At 43.0% G+C, this 25,522-nt stretch overlaps 1 protein-coding gene across 1 annotated transcript in view; it reads right to left on the bottom strand.

Moving 5' to 3' along the window:
- Window positions 1-24,362, bottom strand: part of LOC115331636 (glutamate receptor 3) — a 38,013-nt gene extending 13,651 nt beyond the window's left edge. The window contains exons 1-10 of the mRNA XM_040501431.2: window positions 24,260-24,362; window positions 16,533-16,688; window positions 15,157-15,405; window positions 8,911-9,152; window positions 6,699-6,848; window positions 5,822-6,010; window positions 4,726-4,833; window positions 3,625-3,735; window positions 2,901-3,110; window positions 187-542 (exon numbers count right to left, since the gene is read on the bottom strand). Of these exons, the coding sequence (XP_040357365.1) occupies window positions 187-542; window positions 2,901-3,110; window positions 3,625-3,735; window positions 4,726-4,833; window positions 5,822-6,010; window positions 6,699-6,848; window positions 8,911-9,152; window positions 15,157-15,405; window positions 16,533-16,688; window positions 24,260-24,362 (1,874 nt within the window). The remainder of the gene's footprint in view (window positions 1-186; window positions 543-2,900; window positions 3,111-3,624; window positions 3,736-4,725; window positions 4,834-5,821; window positions 6,011-6,698; window positions 6,849-8,910; window positions 9,153-15,156; window positions 15,406-16,532; window positions 16,689-24,259) is intronic.
- Window positions 24,363-25,522: the final 1,160 nt, after the last annotated feature.

The raw sequence follows: 25,522 nt of genomic DNA, 5'->3' as shown, positions 1-25,522 counted from the left end.
CGCTAAATTTTCACGATACGTTTAGCGGGAAAATTCGCGGTTACGCTTTTTTAGGCTTCACTTAATCTGAAAACCTAGCCTAAAAACGCTCCACCTAAAAAAAGACATCTTTCATCGTGTCTGTAGCGTCCACCGTGTCTCTTGTATGATGGCCTTAGACTATGGACATCTGGTTGAACCACGTACTTGGGTCTACAGTTGTTGCACTCCTCAGCCATGAAGGCTCCGAGGGAGTACCACAGCGAGTTGTACAGGTGGCTGCAGGCTCCGGGCGGCTGACGCGGAGGTGTGGCCACGGCCAGGTTGATCCGGTTGACCACAAACAGCACGATGGAGACGGCCACGTACGCGGCCAGCAGGCAGAGCCAGATCTCCCACGAGAGGGGCCTCAGGAAGCTGAAGACCGTGAAGACGCTGATGGTCTCCCGCGGAGGGGCCTTGGCCAGGACACCGTAGCCCGTGGTCATGAACGGCTCGGTGAAGTAGACGGCCTTGCTTCGTTCGGCGGTGATGGTGATCGGTGCGACGGCGATGTCTGCGTCCTGTTACCAGGACCGCATGAAGAGCGCGAGAGAGATGCCGAGAAAATAAATACGAAGCTTCACGCCACTATTGGCACGTCTGTTGCAGTGTTTTCTGAATCGGTCTACTACTCCTTGCAGGTGTACTGCTGAAAGCCTGGCATGTTGTTTCCATACTTTATTTCTTGTTCTTTAACTTTTAAGTGTGACTTTGAAGTGAACTTCTAACTTTAAACCTTTAAAGTACGAAAAAAAAAAAAAAAACTCCGCGCTGGGCTTTTTGTGCTGTTCCTTTTCAAGTTATTCCTACCATCTTCGATTGCCCATGGGTTTTGTATCACCTTTGAGTGCAGAACGGGATTGTATGATTGCTCGAATTCTCGGCAAGAAAAGGAACCCATATTAAGTTTAGGGGCATGTTTAACGAGGGGCGCATACTTATAGCTGGTTCACACATACATCGCAGCGCTAAATCAACACCAGGGACAGCGGTGATGCAGCGCTGACTTGAACGTAACTTAGCACCGATGCACTGCCGTAACGACATTGGATCACTAATATAGCGCGAAATCAGCGCTGCATTAGCAAAGTCAACATTCTTTCCAGCGTTGACTAATAGCGCTGATGTAGCGCTGAAGTGTATGTAGTAACAGGTCTTTTCATTGGCATTGTCCTCCAAATATCTAGATATATATATGTAATCCTGTAGACTGGGCAAGGCACCGAAAAGAAAACACAAAGCGAATCTTGAAGATGCTTGTTGTGTCGCCATTTCTTCTGTGGTTAAGTGCCTATTGTAAACAAGCTCGCATGCATTCTTGCTTTAATAATAATAATAATCAAGAATCAAGAATAGTTTTTATTTGTGCCCAGGAACAACCTTGCGGTTTTGGTGCTGGCGCACGTAAAAAACTAATAATACTAACTAATAATAATAATAATAATAATAATAATAATAATAATAATAATAATAATAATAATAATAATAATAATTGTTTATTGCTACCAGCAAAGAAAAGTTTGGTATTGCGGATGCATCAAAGCCAACAGGTGGCTTGTGCGACGCCATCCCCCAATAAAAAAAAAACACGATATGTAGCATGGGTAGTTACGGAAAATACAATAATATAAAACAGACAAAAAAGAGAAATGTAAACATAATTCCATGAAGTTAGTCACTCTAGTTATAACTTGAAGATTTTACGCGAAAAGATATTATGCACAGACTAAAACGGAAATCAATAGCAATGTCAAAGCAAAATGAAGTACCACAAAACTGGAAAATATGCGAAAAAAAAGTCACGGAAGGTCTTCTGTTAAAATGTCCTACAAACAGCAGAATATTAATTAATGTTCCAGAAAGGCAGGTGCTTAAAAGTGGCGCACATTAGTAAGCAAAATGAGTCTACAATAGTTCGCTACTAAAACGAAACCAATAGTTCGCTTTTAAAACGAGATACCTCTAAGCACCTTTTTAATTTTGCTTAAGGATGTTTGGTTTAGAAGTTCAGGTGGTAAGTGAGAAAAAATATATGGCACATAAAGCGCACGCGTACTTTCGCCATAACGAGTGTGGGAAAGAGGTATGTGAAAGGGTGCGTATGTCGAAGATCATGTGAGGGTGGACTTAAGATTTTGAAATCAGAATTCCAAAAGTACCGCAATACCACTGAATGAACATAAAGGGTTTGAAAGTTGGGCAGTTGCAAATATTCGAAAAGATTAGCGTTGTCAGGTTTAAGTTTATAAGATATACTTTTCAGGATAGCTTTCAGGATACAGTCCAGTTTGGTTTTCCAATAGTCAGAAGAATGGCCGAAAACGGTGATGGAGTAGCGAAGGACGCTATATGCAAGCGAATGGGCAATCATTCTTCGAACAGATACAGGAAAAAAATATTTTGTATTATATAATAGGCAACTAATGCTTCTCAGTTTTTTACAGATGTATGTAAAATGAACATTCCATTTCAGACCACTATCAAAATATATGCCTAGATACTTCACGCTATCTGTATACTCAACCGGACTGCAGTTACATTGATGGCGAAAGAAGAGTGCAGAACTAATGGAATGTTGAGAGTGACTGTTTTGAGTGGATTATAGAAGCATACTAGTTTTTTCTTTTTAACATTAATATAAAGAAGTTTTTTTTTTTGAACCAGTCCATAATTGCTATTGCTTGAGATTGCAACTGGCTGATGGAATTGGCATAGTTGATGTGTTGGGTCATAATTACAGCGTCGTCCGCGTTTAATAATAATAATAATAATAATAATAATAATAAGTCTTTATGATTCAGCACCATTGAACCATAAAACTAGTAACATTTAGTTTTGGAAAAGATTTGTAGTTCGGAGATTAATCAAAGTGAGTGTACCTTACGAAGGATCTCCCCGATCATGCCGTTCCAACCGGACTGTGACGAGATGTCCCGGGATCCGTACTTGTTGTCCTTGACGAGCCGAATGGAGTACTCGTGGCCTATCGACCTCATCATCTTGTCGATGAGGTCCTTGCAGTATCCTTGAAGATTGTCCTCGTTGTCGCTCGTGTCGTTTGGGTTTTTGTACATCATGAAGGGTGGTTCCTAAAGAACACCCGAGGCAGAAATGCCACATGCCCGGCATAAATAAGCAAAATGAGTTTTTTTTTTTTTACTTCTTATTTGAATGTTGGAAGTGTGATTATTGATCGTCATAACGCTAGTTCATATTGAGACTCACAATTATTTAATATTGCTTCCCGAAAACTTCAATATTAACGGAAGCTGTAAGTAATATTTAGAGTGCTTTAAAATGCCCATTGATACTAGATCACTAGGTCTCCGTCTTCAGATTGTAATTTTTCCATTTCGGGTTGAAATATTATTCAGTATTGCATATAAAATACTGATCAATTATCTTTTAAAGTTAAGCACACAATTTTCTCAGATGCCTTGCATTAAGAAAGGTAATTTTTCGAGTTGTTAACTTCGGTTAACCAGTGATCGGGATTAAGTGCCCTCCTAAAATCAGGAAACTTGGCGTAACAGCCCTAAAACAGTTTTTGTAAATTCCACTAAAAATTGTCCTTTTTGAAGTAAAGATGGTAAATGGGTTTACCAAGATGGTCGTCACGATAATTTTTCTCGGAATGACGTCTACTCGGGTAGGATGGAAGCTTCTTGTATCCTCTTGTTTTATAAACCCACTGGACTGAGTCCAATAACCCATCTAAAAAAAGAAAAAAAAAACATTATTTATTTTAGTTAATTATCGGCACTGCACACTCAACAGCTCCTGAGTGATTACATCAGTAAACGAATGAACTTTTAATAATGTAATATTATATTTATCCTGTTATATCGATCTTAGAAGAGCAGGAAAAGGTGTTAGTTTTGATAACGAATTTGAGGGGGGGGGGGGTAAACTAAATTTGATAATATTTAGAGGAACCAACAAAAAAACGACTTAAAGTTGCAAAGGGCACCAGCGTCACAAAGGAGAAAGTTTCGAGCGTGTCTGAACATTGCCAAATTTGCAAACTTGATGAACCAAATAACTTTAGGAGAGTGAAGATGCTAGGGCTCAAGTATAAACTGAACAACGTTATTCAAAACATCGGAGCTATCATTACAGTAAAAATTAAAATGATCTTGAAATTTTTATCTTTGGAATGTCGATTTACTCCTTGGATCTCTCGATGAACTGTGAAAAGAAAAGCTTTACGTTCATCCTAGTTATAGTATACAAAATACAAGGACATCTCGTTTCACATGGGTTTCTAAGGAAAGAAGCTTACATTTATTGTCTATACACACACATTTCTTGCTATCCATAAAAAATAAAGCCATGATATATAGTACTCTTATTTAGTTAAGAGGATCACCCACGTCTTCCGCCTCCACCGAATTCTCTACTTCTGGTCATGGTAAATTAAAGTTCCTTAAGGGTGGTAGTTTTGAAAATACTGAAATTCTCTTTGAACGCTTTCCTTTCAGTTACTTCCCTGGCTGGTTTGCAAATATACTCAGAATATTCTAATGACCATAATTTTTGAAGATCTTTTTCATCGCAATTGATATCAGGCGGGGGCATGACCTACTAATGTCTACGGTGTTAGTTGCGATAGCCCTTTTTAGAGAAAGTGTGGCCACGAGCGGATGTTGCTACCACAACGAGAAAGCAACTAAACCAGTGGGATCATAAGTGAAACGCACTTACTTTCTGCATGTCGTGATGGGACGTGAGCTCTAGGATGTCGACCGAATATCCAACCCTTTGCCCATGTTCGTCGAACATAATCCGTCCTGTTGTGCCGTTGACCGACGTCTGAAAAGTCCAAGGTTTAGCTTCTTGAGCTTCTACAAATTACATATAAACGATGCTGACGTTTTGTGCGATAAGGGCTCCTCTAGTACGTGGCTCATTATAAGAAAATCTACCAGTGTTCAGAAGCTGGCATCAAACGTGCTACGGCCTTTCTGAAAACAACTGATTCCTTTAAGTTCTTAGCCCCGGACGCGTACTTTTGCTCATCATCTGCTGTCCCTATTCCAAGGAGAGGAAGTTTCTTGGAGCCACGGAGAGCAAGTGAGGACAAGACAATAGAGAAACATGATACACTACTAAAAAGGTGTAGGATTGAGAATTTGTAGCCTTGAAACCGGCTGCGATGGAAAAGTTGCCGCTCTGAACCAGCTTCTTCCATGACCTTGACCTTGCTCTCATGCCCTTAGCCGTGCTTCAAGCGCATGTTGGATGCCATTGCTCTTCAGCGCAGCGCACTTGAGTCGGTACATTTACATTCGGGGTGGTCAAGATTTTGTTTCACCCCGTACGCGTACACGTCAGCCTCTCTTAGTTAGAAGGGAAGTTTCTTTTTCCCAATATTCGTAGGACAAACAGAATATAAGGCTTTCAATGTGCCTTTCAGGATATCGCTTTAGTGCCATGTATATCGTTCCCGTAAGGTTGTGTTCCTCTTCCCCCCTCAAATAAGAAAACCAAGTCCTGAGACAAATGAAAGGACGTCCAGCACTACTGACAATTGTCTTCCATGAAACCGCCACTGCCTATCTTAATATTCCAACCTCACAATTTTATATCGGCTATTTTTGGTTTCAGATTTGGCTACCAGTTCGCATGAACTTTTTTTGTACGTTAGGACAGGCGCAGACTCATCAGTTCTTCCCTTTACGCATTTTCAACCAGGTGGTGATGTTTCCCCTTAAGTTTTAAATAGTAAGTCACTTGTTTAACATGGTGTCAACAAAGTTTGATGGGCATGACGCAAGCCAATATGATATTTTGAACTTACCTTCTTGAGTATCTCGGCTATGGGTTGACCATGTTTGTAAGGATTCAGTGGTGTGCTGTAGCACTGGGACGACTGTCCCGACGATCCTTCTTGAAGGAGCTCCATGCTGAGTTCTGGTCTTTCTCTCGTCAGTCGCGCCATGGCGTCGGTTATCACCGATGCCGCGTCGTACGCGAGAGCCTCTTCTTCCTGCACATTCAAACGCACAAAAGTCTGACGCACAACAGTTTGATCTAGATTGAACATTTAATATGTGAAACATGATAAACACGTGGAGAAATTTGCAACGCCGACGCTGGTTGTACACCATCAGACAATATACGTTCAACACTATTAAGGACGTGCGTTATAGATATTCAAAGCGTTGTTTTTGTGTGAGCTCACTTGCAGGAATTGAGCCTTCTAAAGTATTCCGATTGTGATGTTCTTTCATTAGCGCTGAGCAGAAATGTCGAGGCAGTGGTTAGTCGCTGACCACATGCACGTTTAGAAAGACACGGCGCGCTAAGAAAAGAATACCCACCGGTATAGGAGACATATGTCACAAAATACAGATTTTCTAAGGAAAAAAATAATTACCGCAGTATTTACTCAGAAACACGCATTTCAAGTTCAAAGCGATTTCATCTGCTCGTGCGCGCCAGCTCAAAATAATGTCTATGAGGAGACTAGTGTGCCAGGGATGTCAAAATATGCCACTTTTTAGTCTCCCATTCGCTGGAGGAGCGCGGAGGGCACCCAAAGCGTGCAGTAAGTAAGCGTCCTAAAAGAGGCCTCATGGAGAGCTCCAGAAAATCTGCCGTTTTGGTTTTTGTCTAGGATGGTTTCTTTTCGAGCAAATCAATTTGTAGTACACGTTTCGTGAGAAGAGACTTACGGTTAAGCTTTCCGAGCTGCTGTAGAAGGAGTCTTGGCTGGCCGCTTTGACAGCACTGTGATGACTGTCAGCGTCCTCCTGGAGTATCCTGAGGGCTAGCACTTTGGTGGCGTCGTACGTTTGGATGTCTTTCCAGTACTCCGGCAGTGTCTGGAAGCATTGAAATAGAGGATCAAAAGAGGCAAGAAAAGACAAATAAATGAGAGCAGAAGCGTAACTTCGTCTGCTTCTTGCACAGGGGTTGCGATGATGTCAGAGCGCCGAGCTCTTATTGGCTGATTGAAGTAAAAAATAGTGGGTAGGCCTCGAGCCATCAAGCATCGAGGTCTACCCACTATCCTTTCAATCAACGCCAATCATAGCTCGGCATCGTACTAACTTCACCGCAACTCCTGTGCAAGAAGCCGACGACTTGCTCTCCGCGTAGCAAAACGCCGGTCCCCGGCGTTCCGCGTTAGGGCTCTGTTATACTTCGACGGTCGAGCGTAGCAAACATAGCGTATTGCTGCCCACACAGATGGTGATTGGTCGCAGATATCGAGTTCCTCCTCTCCCTCAGGTTCTAGCTGCATAAGTTTCCGCACAGGTAACCCCCTTTGCGTCGGCTATAGTCACTGACAAAACGAGAAGGTCTTTCAGCTGTACCGTCTCCAGCGTGAGCTTCCTACATTCCATAACGTTTCGGCGTCTTGTGAGCTTCGAGCGTGCTATCGCAGCTAAAGCACGGCGGAAAGCAACGAGCGCGTGCCAGAGGTCGGGCATCTAAAGGGGACGGCCCTGTCGTTCTCATCATATCAGTGACTATAGGGTGTTTTCACCAACGTCATTTCGTCCACCATTTTGTTGTTATGAGCAGTCTGGCGCGTGCAGAAGGCGACACTCTGAAAATTCACATCACACCCTTAAATGGCTATTGCTCAAAAGCTTATAGGTTTCGTCACGATGACATCTAACAACAAAATGTCGGCTTGACGTCATGCGAAAGCACCCCTAGATGTCGTTATTTATGAGGGATGCATCATTTATTGACTCTTTATTATACTTGCTTGTTTGAGGCCGTAAACAGAGTCGACGTATTTACTCACCCTCTACTACCTGTCTTTTTTTAGAAAAAAGTTAATTTCAAGTTTTCAAGAAATATAGATAGGTTTTTAGAATGCTTGTGCATATATATGTTTGTTACAACCGTATTAGAGTGCCTATAAAAATAATGTATGTTCTCCTGTCTTTAAGGACCCTAGTGCTGGAGCAAGACGACAGGTTCTAAAATGCGGCTTCGACTGGCCTGTTTATTGCGTTTTCGTTCTTGGTTACATGATTTTTGACGCTTGATGTCACAACGGTCCCATTTTGTCACTCATTGCAATCCTTTTGGTGGCCCAGGAGAGGAGGTGGATGGGAGCTACGGGGAACACTACCAAAAATATTGAAAGCCTGCGAACTGCATTGTATACCTCAACGTGACCCCGTCGCATTAGGACGGCGCCAGCTCGGCAATAGACCCTTTGCAAAAGTCAGTCTGGCCACCGTGTGCAGAGCCAAACTCGACGCATTAATGACGGCACTCCGTAGCTCCTCCACAATAGAAAAAACGAACGTCTCTTAAAGAAAAGAACAGAGAGGGAAAACGATGTTGGTCGTTCTACGTCACCTTCGATTCACGAAATTGAGGTTGCTTGATTTTGCAGAGCATGATCTCCTATCACCGCCATTATAGAGCGGTAATATTGGAGCTTTTGGGACTCTCACAAGGTGACTCTGACCTTTGAAACAGGTCTATTGAGCCAACAAAAAGTTAGGACGCAGACAACCTGGTGAATGTTTATTGAGCCCGAGCCCGCCGTCGAGAGTCCTTTGACTCATTGATTCAAGACGACGCCCAGTCAAAACGGTGACGTAACACTAATGTTCAAGCTGTGTCTGCGTTCATCTCACTGTGATGACGTCAAAATGCTAGTGCACGGGCTTTGAATATCCTAGGTGGCGTTGTTACGGGTCACACCGCAGCGACGACAGCGCTTCTTGCGTCTAAAACCGACCGCCAGGATCATGTCGACCGGAAAGATGAGCCACCGGCTTCCGCGACGCATTCTGTTACCACTTCTGAACAACTTCAGATGCCACGGGCCGAAACTCACTAGTGGGGAATACGTGCTACGTGCCGTCCGTAGTGAAGGGTAAAGTGACAGGCGTCGATGGACTTCTCACTTACGTATCTGGCGTAGAGGAAGGTGTAGTAAGCCCTCCGCTTGCCGTGCGCGTATTGCACGACACGGCGTGCCGTTTCCAGACTGCAGTCCAGGAGGATGTACTTCTCGGTGTCCCACTCTTGGTTCTCGCGTTGCTGCAGGAAGTCGACGGCAGCCCTCTCGCCGCGGATCCTTTTGACGAACTCGACCTGGAGACCGTAGTCCGCGGGAAGAGCCGCCAGCACCTCCTGGAGTCGGTCCAGTCCTGGTAGAAGAAACGTAAAGAACCCAAACGTCAAAGAATAAAAAAAAAAAAAAAAAAGAAACACATGATGACATTTTTGTTTTCACACCTGATTCGGTATTCGGTTGCCTACAGACACTGGCAGACTGCAAATGACAGCACGCTTTCTTAGTTGTCCCGCCTTTAGCACGAGCTTCCCACCTTCGACAAGGCTTCGGCGTCTCGTGGTGCACAGGCAGCCGAAGAACGGCGGATTGCAACGAGGGCGTACTGGAGGGCTTGTTACTTAAAGAAAATTTCTTGTCCCTCTCATCTTTTCAGTGATTATAGTAACAGCTTCTCATCTAAGACTTTTTGAAAGAAAGAAGCCTGGGGCGCCCTAAAGTAAAAAAACAGCGAACAAAAAAAAAACGGGACCCAAAGTAGAAGATGGACACAGGACGTACGCGTATGTCCTGTGTCCGTCTTCTACTTTGTGTCCTGTCTTTTGTTGCGCTGTTTTTCACTATGTCGTTCAACCAGCCAACCCATCAAGCTATCCTGTTATGGTATGGTAGGTTTGACAGTGCTTTCTTGCACGCATCTTAACTGAGAATCTTTGTCTACAAGCCGTCTTCGATTTGTAAGAGCCAGCTCACAACCCGAGGACATACACACCTTTCCAGCGTTTATGCCCAAGGGCCATAAATGCCGCGTTACAGGGCTGGGGAAGCATGCGCGGCATGTAATATTTTGCAGAAGAGAGCCGCTGCGCATAATCAGAAAGTATTCCGTAGCCCCCCAGTAGCTAAAGATGGCTGTGCGCACAAGGCGATCATTTGAATGACATATACAAATAAGCTGCGATCGACGATCGCAGCTGATTTGTAAAACTTCGTTGACCCACACTGTCCTACATTCTATATCTTCGACCTGGGAACCTGCGGCGGAATACTTCTGAGCAGGTACTGCGAGTTATGTCTCTACCCTGAGAAGGCCGTGCTCGACGCACGGCACACTTATGCCAAAGTTGTACCAGGGCGACAAGCAAAAACAATCGACGAGGACAAGCGTCAAACACGTGCAGCCTGCGCGCGATGGTACCTTGAGCAGGCTGTCAGTCTCTCGGTGCCGGTGATTCCAAGCCTGCCAAAAATGCCTCTGCGTGTTTGAGATTTGTCGGTTGCCGGCTGTTTCTGTTGGTCACTCTAGTGGGACGTGGGCCCTAGAGGGACGGTCCCCAACAGCATCCCTCCAAAGAAACCCTCTTGAAGACCCGTAACTAAGGCCTTTGGACATCTCTTGTTGTTATTGTTGTTGTCATTGTCCTTGAGTTGTTGGCGCACACCCAAGAAGGTTATTGACCAAGGATCAGTGGGAAGTATATATTAAAAAAATAATAACGGGAGTCGCTTATATATTAGATTTCGTAAACATTTTGCCTTGAGATTGAAAGGTCCTACAAGTGTAATCATATAAATGCTACAATGTAATCGTAAATGGTTGAGCATAGAGCTTTATATGTACAGCCAAAGAAAGTCGCTCGGAGCAAAACAATGTTCTCCATAGTGAGACTGGTTACACAAAACAATAGCGGCGCTGGAGCATAAATCGTCGGAAAGGTAAAAAAAGATCGCTTAATAGTTTTATAAATTTTGTAGTACCAGCAAAAAAAAAAAAAAAACTACAATGTGTCACCGATAAAAGTATAACAGGTCTTTTTTAACCGCTAAAGTGCGCTATGCATCGCCGAATGCTCATTCTGCGCACAAATGTAGCGCTAGAGGTCGGAACCAGACGTCAAAGTCCCAGCACTGACCGTTGCCTTATTCAAAGTTTATAAGTGATTCTCTGAAGCTGTCAATGGGAAAATGGTGGCCGACAGAGCTCTTGAATACATGGAGCTGTATGGGCGAAAGTTACCAAAAACCCGCAAGACTGGGAATTATGATCCCATTGAAAATTTCAGAAAATCACCTATAATTTCTGAATGAGGGAGCGGTTAGTGCTGAAACTTTGGCATCTGGTTCAAACCTCTATTGCAATATTTGAGCGGAGAATGAGCGTTCAACGTTGCATAGCTTGTTTTTCCGATAAAAAAGAACAATGCACATTTTTATGGGGACACGCTGTCGTCAAAAAGCCCATTCTGCGTGTCTAGGAGGGTCTGGGATCCTATATCGCATGCATGTCAGTGCTACATCACACTGTCGGGAATCACAGTAGTCAGTATCCAAGAATTTCGTAGATCCACGTAATTAGGCATAGTGTATGAAAGTTTATTTTGGCCGTCTGTGAGAAAAAATACACCGGCACTGTTGCGCAGTTACCAGCAATAACACCTCTCCGTCTTCCTTCTCTGCATGAAGCAAAGCTGCTGCTGTGAAGCCATAAACCTCCGGACCACTGACAGCGGCTGTTGGACGTCAACTTCATCGATGCCAGCAGACAGCACCAATCACACAAGGATCCGCCGGTGACGCAAATATCATCACGTTACCGGTGCTCTGAATCATTAAAACATCACAATTCTTATATCTGTCAGTTCTGTATCCAGCCTGTCTGTCCCCCAACTCTCAACAGGCGTCAAGAGATTCCTCCAGACTCTGTATTCTGGGCGCCCTAAAAACTTCCATAGAGGCTGAAATATTCCCCTTTGACTTCAAAGGACGCCAATAAACCGTTTCTGTTGATTTTCTTATGCCCGCGTATAAGAAACTTCGTCCCAATACACACGACGCGTTCCAATGCACTTACCATTACCGCTCTACTCAACCAACCATTAGACTCAGTCAACCATCTCTGCCTTACTTCAAGCCCCATCCCCGATCTGATACAGCCAAAACCGACTCTTCGAAATACAGCCTTACCCAACTTGAATTCATCCGATCCGTCTCGGCTTGATTAGGAAACATCTAAAGCCACTCCAGGCATTTAGGATATAAGCAATCTAAACATCTCGCTACATGGAACAAGAGTAACACTGCTGCCGAGAATCAGACGGCGGAAAAACGCTCGAAGTGCGGTCTTGTCAAGTTTCACGGTGCTTACAACCATTACATTGATAGCGCGATCAAAAAGAGATTTCCTATTTGCTCGCAGGCGGCGGCTGGTAGAGTGGAGGGCGAGCATCTGGGGTCATCGATCGCCCACAAACTGTGAATAAAAAACGGCAAGCCTCAGGGGAAAGGCCGCAAGCGAAAAGAACGAAGAAGAAGGCACGCAGTCAAGAATCCTTGCGGGTTAGTGAACTCCATCGATCCAGTCTGCCAGGAATACGTCATGATTTAGATATTGTAAATAAATGGCTAGGACCGAACCTTTCGTCACAATGCCGTAGAACTCCGGACAACACTGAATTCCACCTGATGACACCTTCGTACACCGTGTGGTAAAAATAAATTATGTTGTGCTCTTGTTCGGTCAACGTGAAGTTAGGGAGCCCCAACGGGAGTCTGGCGAGTCTGCTGTAGATGAGCAATTTAGCCAGTGGAGTACCACGGGTAGCGGGGGGTCTAACTCGCATCACACAGTAGTGATACACGACCTCACTGTGGTACGACACTCATCCAGATTGAAGCGGACAAAAAGAAAGGGGGGGATTAAGTATGGGGTTACTAGGTTCTGCAGCGCAAGCTTTCGGTCCACGTGCTCTGACCTGCGGTGCGTTAGCACGCACAGCCGCCGTTACATGTACGTAACGTATAAGTTACCGAAACGTTCATGTCCCGCATTTCGCCCGTGCCAGGCTATCTCATTGAACCGTTAGCCACGCTTAAAATTAAAAGTGTCCCGATGACTTGTACCTAAGCTTTCGTAACGTAACTTTACAGAACGTAACGTAGCGTAATGTAAAGTAACGTAACGTAACGTAACGTAACGTAGGAAACAGGGCTGTGTGAACCAGCCTTAACATTGGACGACTGCGGTATCACCGGATGATAGCAAACAACAAGCTGGATAACACTAAAGAGCATTGGATTGTCGAGAATGACACCGGGTTACACCGGATGAAACCGGATAACGCAGTTTCGGGTTTCGGAAGGCACAGATGAAACGGACCTTCATACATTCCAGTTTCACCTCACTGATTTTCGAACAATTTATTTGAGTGAACGTAGAAAAATTTTTGGGTTAGTTACCTGATTAGATAATATTAGCGAGACTCGGTAAAACTGGCATTTTAATTAACCATGTGCGCATCCGATTCAGACACCGAGGTGTTCATTGAGTATGATGCCTTCTGGCTTTAATATCATTCTCCTGAACAACGATACTACGCATTGTACCACCATCTAATAACGTTTAAAAATCTGCATCGGAGGGAAGGACTTTGCGATTATTATTTTTCTAAGCTTCCCGGTGGAATTGGTTGTAAAATGTTTTAGATTTTAACCGAAACCGTGTTCGAGGCTTTAAAAATGCGTCAATTCTAGTTCTAGACATAGACATAATGTCATAGTTTAGTTTCCATGTAAAGAGCATGGGTAAACATTTTTTAAACATTATTTTCGTTTAGTCAAAGCTGATAAGCTTTAGGCAACTGGAGTATACGACCTTAAAGAACACTGCGCGTGCTCTGGAGATTGGGGACTTTTAGTAGACCGCACGCTAGAGCTTCGGTTTGCTTGCAAGAACTCGTGCTGACACTTGGAAGCATAAATTGAGCACCCGCCCTATACATAGTCCGAGTCATTTCACCGTACGCACTCGACACCACAATACCTTCATATATTTGTTCCTAACAAATTATATAGTTGGGAGATTAATATGGAAAATTACTCGTTGTCTCCCACTTTAGGTGTGACATGAAAACATTTTAAGGTGTTTCACTCAATTTTTTTTCTAGTCTCAACATAGGATAAAACTCAAAAATCACAATGCCAAAGTGACGTGTTTACTTGGCGTTATTTAGCGTTTGCGTCATATCTCGAAGTGAGGGTGAATGGTAAGGCACACTTGGTAAGGACTCTTCGAAATGATTAAACAGTGTGAAATGTTTCTATTATGGGCTCAACGTTACCACTCTGATAACCAATAACTTTAAAGCTTGAAATTAAACAAAAAAAAATATGCGCGGACGATCACGCCACGTGATGGGAATAATCAGCTGGTGCGACATTTCGGTGATATTGAGCTGTGATTGAGCGGAAATTTCGGTGATGTTGCGCCGCGTGGTGTTTCACGTAAACCACAGCCGATCACGCACGGAAGAACAGCTAGCACCAAACACGTCCTCGTGGACGCGCTGCACAAATCGCTTGGTCGCACCAGCGTGTCCGTTCTTCGCTCGGTAACGTTCTCTTCTACGGGCCGCTCCACGCTCTCGCACAGCATGATCTTGACGTCGAATGCCTTCCATCCTAACACCCAGGGTCAGACCATCGGTGCCTACACATCGACGACGTTTACTCTCACGAGCGCGTTTACGCCGTCGAGCAGCCGCTGCTTGTCCCGGCATTTGCCTCGGCCGCCCAATTCTTGCGCACAAAGGCTTCGAGCGCCGAGAGAACGGTGGACCGAATGCGAGAAGGAGCAGGTGGCGAGCACCGCGATCACATGACCCCCAGCGATATCAAGAGAGTGCCGAACGCGCTCCGCCTTAACCGCGACTGTTATCAATAAAATGGCGAGGGTTTCACTGCTATCCTCGCTTTTCCGGTGCCAAAGTCACCTGCGATAAACGCGTGCAAGCTCCGTTCGTTTTCGGCAACACAACACTCGCCCATTACAACAAGCCCAGTACAGCTTGTGCTGTATTATGCTCGCGCAGAAGCGGAGGGTGCACTACCTAAGAGCGAGAGAGCCAGTCGCAATATGCCGCGCAGAACCACGTACCCATACCAGTTTGTGCTCGAAGTAGTCACCGTTGCGCTATACACCTTACCAACTCTTATCACTGAAACAAACAAACAAAAAAGGGCCGAGTAACTGCGCATGTGGAAGCATGCGCGGCATCTGGGATGCAGCGGAGGAGAGTCAGCGCGCATGCTCAGAACGGGGATCCACAGCCCAGTAGACGAAGATGGCGGAAGATGGTCCGTACCTTCTGCAGAATCGTAGATGTAGTACACCCTCGGCCAGCGTAGGTGTTGGATGACGGCGGCGATGGCACCGTGAGCCTGCGGTCGGAGCGTGAGCCCAAACCTCGTGCTCTGGAAGGCGGTCGATCGCGCCACGGACGTGCTGAGCAACGGCATGTGCAGCTTGGCCGAGATGGCCGCCAGCGCCTCGTGCACCGTCCCGCCGTCGGGGGAGACCAGGACAGCGGCCCCGGAGGACATCTGGTTGCAGGCTGTCGTAGCAAGAAGACGGTTGAAGAACGATTCCGAGCTGTGTACATTAGTGCGTGAATGAACCCGCTTGAAAATACGCGTCCTCTAGTAGCGGGTGCGGCAATGATCCGTTTCCGCCATTACTTGGTCACGTACTCTGAGCGTGTATTGCAAACGAGGGCCGAGTCAGCGTTCGGCGAGGGTTCGGATTCAACCACGCGCCTCGCGCGCAAGAAAATGGCGACCGCCAGTGTTGCTCGATGGGACCTTGAAGAGGGTCTTTTAAGGGCTGAACAAGTATGGTTCACGTGAATATACTCTAGATACGAAACTTCCGGAGGACTTGAACGATACCTTCTATAAAAATCCGAAAGTGGCACCGAAGGTTTGCTAAGACACGCAATATTTCTTAGTTCTTTTTGCAGAAGATGCCAGGTTTCTTAACGTAACGTCAACTGAGAGCTTAGACGAACGCAGGGTTTGGCTCGTCATGTTTACGCTTCTTGCCTCGCGATTCGTTCTTTGGCGATCTTATCTACAAATGCTGCAATCTCATTGACTGTGCAACGACAATAAGATGCTCAGGTATCTTAATACATTGAGTTTCTTAAATTGACACTGATTATACCAATTCGGGGTTCTTTGGAGGTCTCTTTTTAAGGACTCTGAGCCTGCTTCACTTCCTCTGTGTTACGTTTGAATCTACTGGAGAGATGGACGTTTGACTCGGTGCTTCTTCCTCTAGCCTTCAACATAGTCTGAAGACGTTGTGACCCTAAACAAGCTGTCTTTTAGTCAACGTTTGAAAGCTAATGAATGCCCGGCCATGGTATATTTTTTTTTATATCACTTATCGGTGTCTATTCATTCACCGGTTTGGTCATTGATTGATGCATGCACTACTCGCTTCGGGTTTTTATTCAAGCACGTATTACATTTCTATGGTCGGTGACAGGTTAAGAATGTAGCAGGGACTCCTTTGATGATACTTGGACGCGTGCGTGGTCATACCCCGCGGAATACAACAAGCGCGTGCTGAAGGCGGAACATTTGCGGCCTTTTTTTTCCCAGTCACCAATCATAGTTTCTTGATGCGTGAGGCGCATCTTTAAAGGCCTAGTAATTCGGCCACAGTATTGCTCCTCACCGTCGTTGGTGACGTTGAAGGTGTCGTTGTCGAGTACCCTCGTCGTCATCGGCGTGATCTTGTAACGGTCGCTAGGTGCGTGTTGATTGGTGTATTGAATGACGTCACGGAAGGCTGTGACCACGCGGTGTGGTTGATTGACTCCCATCACCACTCCTGGAAACAGAGACAGAGATAGTCTATCAGCACAGCCCAATAACAGCCTTCCATAGATACGCTTATTTGAGCGACAAAAGTGTTTGTAGCTTTCCACTTGCCCGTGTTTGCGAAAAAATGTTTAAAAGCAAATTTTTAAGGGCTACAAGAAAAAAAAAGTTAATTCAAAAACAACCATGCAGATTTTTTTAACTTGAATTCAAGGGATTTTTAGTGGCCATTTTAGTGATAAGCACGTTCACATTATTATTTTAAAGAAAGTCCGACGAATTTATAATTATACTCACTATTAATACAAACAAACCGCAGATATTTTAAACTTAGCTTAACGAGACGCGTTAAAAACTTAATAAGAACTAAAAAAAAAAGAAGGTCGGACGTACCGAAATTAAGTCGGCCTTTCTTGATTATGTCGCTGAAAACCCGTGCGGTACTAACGGTCGCAAGCAAGCCGAGACGCAATTATCGGATATTGTGAACATACCTTTAATGAAACATATAAATACAAATACGGTTATGTGCAAAATATGTGGAATACAATCTCGAAAAATATTTGCGGATATAATTCGTACACGTAGCAGTTAGCAGAAATATAATGAATATTACTAATAGAGATAAGGCGGATATAAATTGAAGAGAGCCTAAAAAATGTAATTCGTTGTTACGCTTGAGCGAATGGATCTTCACCGCTAAAAAGAAGGAAGAAAAGTATATTTGGGCACGTATTTGGTGAAGGTTTGTGTTTCAAGAAGCAGTCGTTTCGACAAGAGCACGTTTTCTTCTCGTTTCATTTCTGCTTTATTTCGTAATGTGAAAGAAAAATAAAAATAAAACGCCACTTAATAAAATGATTTTCTTAGTCGATTTCGAAAGGATTGAGGCTGGCGCCAATCGATATTTCTTAAAGAAGGTTTTTCTAACATTCTCCGCTTCGTGCGCTTTTTTTTAAAATATTTATGTGTAGTTTTCTTGTTTTTTTTTAGGTACCTCTTTATGGATTTCTCGGTAACTCGCTTACTCTCCGCTGAAAATATGGCGCTAGCGGTCCGGACGAGATGGCAATGTTTGAGAAAGGACAGTTATCTTAATCTAAGAGTTGTAAGCGATTTTCTTCCATTCCCTTACTATGTGTCTGTGGAGTTTGGCGGCCGCCATGTTCCCGTTGAAAGTTTGAGAAAATTGCGTATAACTTTGAATCACATAACAGCAAGCTTTGAAACTTTTGCATCTAATCCAGATAGTTAACACTACACTTGGGGTTGTCTCTGAGCGTTCGGCAAAGCGTGGTTTATTTTTGCGATCAATAAAACACAGTGCGTTTCTTGTTTTTACTTTTCTAAGACAGCTTGTATATAAATAAACGTTTAGCGTAGGTTGCTTTATTGTATATTGTTATATTCAAATTTAGCACGCCTCATTTACAACTTTCTTATCTTTCCAACTTACAGCATTTTACGCTGCATCGGTCGCTAGGCAGCCGTTTATTTAAGCCGTGGCCGGGCTTTTCCGTAATATCATTTCCTTCTTCATTTAGAGAGTGAGTAATCATAATGATCCGTGTGCCCACCGATGCCGCGCTTTACTCCAATTCCTCCAATTTAATGACAGTCATCGAGCAAGCTAATATGTAATAACTGTCATGTATTTGGGGAGTAATAAAGGAATACATGAATAGGTCAATAAACGTCATAATTTTTTACAGTCGGAGGCCCGACTTAACAAGTTCCAAGTGTTACCGCTGAAAACGATAAATATTCCATTGGAAGGAAATAATTTTCTCAAAGAAATTTTACCATTCCCTCATATAAAATGGTACCTGTTAAGCAAGAGTGGTCTTCCAAATATCAAATTTCCTAAGCAATAATAAAATTACTTATGTAATTTTGATATTTTCCAATCAAGTGTAATATTTCTCAATCAAGTCTCATATTTTTTCACAGAAAATGATAATCATTAATTAAGGCATAAATTTTTTGAAGCACGCGAAAGTAGGGTGCTTTCCAAACGAGAATGGAATTTCCTAAGCAGGGGTAAAATTTATTACGTATGGTATTGCTAAAGCGAGCATAATATCATTTCTGATCAAAAATGGTACTCATTAAGTAAGTTTGATGTTCCTTAAGCATGGTCTGATATTTCCCAAGTAAGGATAAAAATTCTTAAGCAATGATGAAATGATTTGGTAAGTATGATATTGCTCAAGCAAGTATTTATAGGACTAATTCATAACCGAGAAACGAACTCATTAAGCAAGGATGCTATTTCTTAGGCACTGGATGCTCCTTATGCAAGTGTGATATTTCCCAAGCAAGGGTAAAATTTCCTAAGCAATACGGATATAAATAAAGTATAATATTGCTCAAACATGTAATAATTAGCCTAGCCTAGAATGGTACTCAGCAAGGATGTATCCCCTTAACAGGTGTGGTATTCCATAAGAAAGTATGATGTTGCTCAACCAAGCTTGATATTCCAAAATGATGGACGGTACTCAATAAACAAGTATGTAATATTCCCTTACCATCTGTGATATTTTCTAAGATATTTCCTAAGCAAGTATAATATTTTCTAAGATTACTATTTTTTAAGCAAGGTATGTTATTTCGTAAAAATCTTAGGTAAAAGATTCCCTCAAGAAGGAATATTTTAGGGATTGCCGGCGGTGCTGAGAAACCTCATTTATTTGATATACGGTTATAGGGTAGAGAAATTTGCAGTGGTAGGACAATTTGCTTTACCGAAATTTAGTATTGTTTACGTAAAACTTGGTAAGAAAAGCAAATAAAAATTAATTATTTGAGTTAGTGCGCAATAGTAAGCCTCAAACGTGCAAGGGCTTAAATTATTACAAATAGGAAGGCAGAACAAAATGACGTTAAAATATCGAGGAAGCAAAGGGTTAAAAAGAATTGATGGCAAACCGTAAGGGTGCCCTAAGGAGTTCTCTGAGATCGCCTAAATATGGCGATAACTCACTCTGCTGGCTCTAAGCATCCTACAAATCCATAAATCGTGGCGATACGTGGACTATTTCCTTATAAAAAAAACATCAAAGCTCGCAACACGCCGAGGTCCTTTTTGGTGATAAGAGGAGCATGTTCAGAAGCCGGAACCACTAACAGCCAATAGCAAGCGAAAGGTCCTCGTGCCCTGACAAAGTAAAAAAAAAAACCTTATCAGGGCACGTTTAAGATCATAATCTTTTTGCGCTTGTAGTGGTTTATAGTATGTATGAATCGTGAATTCTTACACTGTATAGCTGCTATATTTAAATCGCGATCAACATCAATCGTTGACTAAACTTTGTCAGCAAACAACGTTTGTGCTGCAAGTACATGTCTTTGTCGCATTTCGTTATTTGTCTTAATCTTTTTTTCTAAGCAGTTTTAACGTTCTCACGCCGAGCTAAGCTGGACTTTTTTGTACATTTTTTTGTATTATCGTAAATGATTATCCTTATGATAATGGTCAGATCTCTGAGCACTTTTTCTTTTTCTTGTGCTGATTTTGAACAATTTAAACTACACGAAATATTATTTTTATATGAAATACTGCAAACCACACGTAGTTCTAGCAGGGAGAAAAAAAACTATACAAATGTCCTTGCAAATCTTATACAAAAAAAAATCACATGTGAGGAAAAAATAATTAGTCGCAGTTTTCGAGCACTTATAAAAACGCACATTGCTGCAGAAGGGTCTAAATGAGGAACGGTAAAAAGCAAGGAGATAAAGAAACACCCTAGGATAGTTCACAGTTTCAGGTGAAAATAGAAAGAACAGAGTTGACACGAAAACACGAGTACTAATTTAGACAGGCACAAACTAATCTTCGGAAAATAAATGTTCTAAAGCTTTACTAAAGGGGGGACCGTTGTCGTTGGAGGCAAAAAATGCCTAAAACTTCATTTTTTTCAAAATGGTTTCTAATTTCGTGAATGAATATTTGAGCTATAACTGAACTTATTATGTCTATGCAGGCTGAATGTTTATTGAAGTCGGTTTTAAAAGACTGTTTTCACACAACAAAATTGTTGAACTTGTTGAAAATTTGCAGAATGGATACTGAGCATCTAGGGCCAGATGGAAATATAACTTTTCCTGAAATATGTCGGTAAATCTATGAAGCACACAATGTTGAGAGCGGATGTTTTAATATAGGTCTAAGAATTTTTTCCATTGATTTTTTGTTCTAATACTTCTTCGCCACACATTGAGCACTGAACTTCAATGTGTGATAAACTCACTAATAATGGGTTAATCTTAAAAGTGTTTCCAACATTGTATTTTCTACACTTCGGAGTATCTAGCCATCTGTTAAAGAGGATATTTTGTTAAGTAGTTTTTGGCCCATTGTTCCTCCAAACAAAGGCAGGTGAGTTTTAATTTTCTTGAGGACAATTCCGCTACTGAGAAAATGATCAAATATTTGAAATCAGCACAAGACGTTTATGAAGCTTGTACAGTTTCATTGGGTTTGGTCAAAAAATAAGAAAAAAAGCTCCTTAAGCATGTAAAGAAATAACATCAAAAACAAGAAAATTCCGATCACCAATTGTACGAGAAAAGAAGGAATGCTTAAAAGGTTAGTACTTGCGTAAAATGGCGTTAAGGAATGCTGGAGATAGTAACGAGTACGGCGTGTTAAAACTAATTTCATGTATGCCTGTGAATTATTAAAAGGTATGCACTCTAAGAAAAGCCAGTGGGTCTACTTTCTTACACAACACTCGGAGAGCCAATCACCGCAACTTACGGAGGCAGCTCAGCGAATGACGATCCCGGAACATATGTTTAGACCAAAAAACGCTCTCTGAGTTGTGACATTATCAGAGCAAAACGTCACAACTCAGACTGCGTTTTTTGGTCTAAACCTATGTTTCGGCATCGTCATTTGCTGAGCTGCTTCCCTAAGTTGCGGTGATTGACTCTCCGAGTGTCGCGCGGAAAGGTAACCGCACGGGATCTTTAGAATCTCCTAATTATAGAAAAAATGTAAAACTTCAAGGCGGGATTTTTTGGGGACTGAGCTCCAGAGTTTCAATGTTATGGGTCTTTTTCTATCGGGGCCGAATTACGCTTGGTAAAAGGGTCCGAGGCAATGCTACCATATTCGATTTTTGGCCTAACCAGAGAGTTGTACGCCGCCATTTTATTAGGTAAAGGTGGACCTTTTAATTTATGCCTTATTAAACCCACTCGTCTGAAAACTGCCGAAAAAATACTGTTTATGTGTGTAGACCAATTCAATTTTTTTTAACTTAAAGCTAAACAGAGGTAGTTGTATTTTTTAACCGGAGTAACGGAAAGTAGTTTAAATTGTATTGACATTGGAATGGATTTTTTTTTTTGTTCGTGATCGGAAGGCCTTTTTTTTTCAAAATTTAACTTTATACCCCAAGTGTCGCACCAACACTGCCCATTGCTCATGCTTGCAGCAAATACACGAACATTTGCAGAGTAATTGATGACAGACACGATATCATTAATATAAATTTAAAAAAAGAGCAAATGTTCAAGAACACTTCTTTGAGGTATCCCAGACGTCACATTCTTTATCTCCGAATAGCTCTCATTAATCTCCACAAATCGTTTTCGGTTGTGGAAGTAACATCGTACCCATTTTACAATTGAGGGATCGATATCGGCGTCTTCTAATTTAGTGATTCGTTTGCCGTGGGGCGCAACGTCAGAAGCCTTAGTAAAATGAAGAAAATTTGCATCAGCGTTCTCTCTTCTGTCAATTATGAATGCCAATTCGTGAATCGTGGAAACAAGCTGAATAATTGAATAGAATCATTTTCTAAATTCGTGATGGTAGGGCGTGAGACCTACATTAGGTGTTCGGAAACTCGGTAATTTGGTTAGCAACTATGTGTCTCAATGGTTTACAAGATGTGCATGTTAAGGAAATGGGCCGGCAGTTACTTGGTGACCGTTAAGGCTCGCTCACACACTTGCGACTTCTTAAGACCGAGTCCCTTGGAACCTCTTATATCTCTTACGACGAGAAGACACACTGGCGCCATCTGTTGGGTATCAGTGGAAACTTGGCGGTTCCGCATATTTTCTATTTCTCTCGCGCGTTTTCTGATTTAGTGATTCGTTTGTCCTATCTTTCTTGGCTCGAAAAACTTTTGTCAACGGCATAAATGGCCACTTCTCATGGATATTCCGCACATTTGACCTTGGAAATTCCCCTAAAAACCTTTGTTCTAGTGAAATGCAGTTCCAGGGTCGCCGCATAGATGGCGCCAGCGTACCAGTGGGTTCTCTCGCTCTAAGAAATTTTAAGGCGTTTCAAGGTACTCGGTTCTAAGAGTCGCAAGTGTGTGAACGGGCTTTTAGTTATTGAACATAGTTACTATTTCTAGTCACTTATTGAACATAGTAGCTACCTATTGAGCACAGTGGTCAAAAAGTTTTGAAAATAACACGGTACGAAAAAATGTCGAGGGTGTAATTAATAAAATGGTTGAGGATCACATTTATTGCAACGTTTTACTAACAGAATTTGCTAGGAAGTTGTTGCTCTTCTTAAATCGCCTCACAAAGACTTTCATTCTTTTTTTTAGAATATACTGTCAGTGATAGGTTCAAGCAGACGGGTTAGCTTATTTTAATTTTATTAATGACCGCACTACAACAAATCTCTGAAACAGCAGACACCTTTGCACTCTCTACGCCATTCGCCGTTTTGAAGTTTCATTCATCGACGCATTTAAGGAAAAAAAGTTCATAACAAAGTTTGTTAGATCGATTAGGAGTAATATACTTGGTGCGTTTTGTGCAATATAGAGGTTTCCAGGTGCATCCTTTTGGCTAATATTAATGAAAATAACTTGGCAGCATGAATAAAACATTTTAAATGTGATTCGTTGACATTCAAGTACAAATAGAAAGAAAGTTTTCCGCCGGACTTAAGTTGAGAGACATAGTTTGTCGATCTACGCCGATTTAAAATAAATCATGAGCGTAAGTACGTAATTTATGATCGGACAAGAATTCATCAAGTATGTTTACGATACAAAACCAAAATACAGATAAAAACAAAAAGAAATAGTATGAAAAATGAGTGCAGGTATTTTCGAGAATCACTCAGCGTACCGTGCGAAGTTAATGACCCTTCCGTTGCACTACAGGGAAAAAAAAAAAGAAGTAATCAACCCTTCTCCCACGCTATCCCGCGACTGCTAACGCACCATAAAAAAGAAAACAAGCCCCACGATCATCAATTTCACCGTGAAAGAAGCCCGCTTATTTCTGCCCACCATTCCACCGCATGCGAGCAAACAAGACTCCTTTCTTTTCGCAGACGCCAAATACACCAGTCCCCCCAACCCCTCATCCCTTCACGTCGAAACTGCAAAATAACCTCGGCAAGCTACGACGTAGCCTCAGCAAGGTAGGCTTATCTCTCCCAAAACTACTAAAAAAAAACAGCTAATATAAAACACTAAAGAAAATGTTAATGAGAAGAGCTGCCTAAGTTCGGAGTTGTGTGGCGCTTTGCATTTGACATTAAAAAATAGACGTCCTACGAAGAAAGAAAAAAAAGAAAATATAACTCACCAATCTTGAGCGCAGTTCCGCTCTCCAGATGAGACGCCGCGACGAATAGAACAAGGGCGGCGAGCTTGTAGCACCGCGCACGAACCCACGAGCAACCCATCATTGTCGCTGAAAGCTTCTACACACCAAAAACGCCGAAGAGAAGAGTCTGAAAGCTCGCGAGAGACCTCGGCTAACCGCCTTCGCTCGTGCGACTCCGCAACAAAAATAACACGGCGCTTGACCACCGCGCGCTCTTCCTTACAAAACGCGAGGCGCGTCGCGGGAAAGCCGTCCACACACTTCACTCTCGACGTCGACGCAGCAGCTGTAGATCAAATCGGAGCCGCACTTTGCGCAACTGGCGCGGGTCAATCTCCGCCGCGAGGCGGGCTCAGGCATTGCGTTGCTGCGTTTTGCGATCACAAAACTTCCACTCCAAAAATGGGGAGACTGAAAAAAAAAAAATTGAGGAGATCCTTGCAGTTTTTGAACCCCCACCACAACGACGACGACGAGTCCTAGCGCGAACGTCCGAGGCTGCGTTTCTCCCCAACACCACCGAATACCGAACTTCCCTCGACGATGGCTTCCTTAGGGAATTCACTCCGGCGAAGCGTCGTCGTCGGGATCGCGAAATAGGGAGGGAGCACGAGTGGACCGGGAAGTCCGGTGAGCGCAGGCAGTTGAAGTTCGTGAAGCTAGCGCAGTCGTTCCCCAACCGCGGTTGAGGTATCCGCCATTGCTCCGGGATTCGGGAGCGTTTCGTGGGTGTGGTTAGGCTGCGCCGGCGCGCTCTCCCCGACGTCCCGACTCGCGTGGGGAAGGGAGTGGAAAAGCGGGAAGAGGACAAGGGGGAGGGGAAAAATATGGGTGGGAGGCGGTGGATGCTAGGGCGAGGAGAAAGAGAGGTGTCATGGCCGACAGACGAGCGTTGCGGGGAAGTTCCTTTTTTTTTATTTTTAGGAAGCTCGCGATAGGAAAGGGGAGTAGTCCGGTGTTCTTTAGCCGTCCAAGAGGGTTGTTTGTTTGATTATATTTTTGTGTGATCAGTAGCAATTGTTTGTCGTTTAGAATGTTTTAATGTCGCGGCATTGATACGGGTTTATGATTTTCTTTTTTTTATGAGTTGGACGAAATGTTTTTTTCTCAAGTGGTTTCGATGGTTTGCAGGTCTCATTGAAGCTCCTCTGCGAATAGGAATTTGTAGAAGCATGCTCTAAAGGCGCTTTAGATAGCTCTGCGATCTATTGCAGCACACAAACATACAAAAGTTACAAATTC

This window comes from Ixodes scapularis, unplaced genomic scaffold, assembly GCF_016920785.2.
Source record: "Ixodes scapularis isolate PalLabHiFi unplaced genomic scaffold, ASM1692078v2 PGA_scaffold13__105_contigs__length_92229423, whole genome shotgun sequence".
In the NCBI taxonomy this organism is placed as follows: Eukaryota; Metazoa; Arthropoda; class Arachnida; order Ixodida; family Ixodidae; genus Ixodes; species Ixodes scapularis.
Note: the sequence above shows the minus strand (reverse complement) of the source record. Positions and strands in the feature narration are given on the sequence as shown.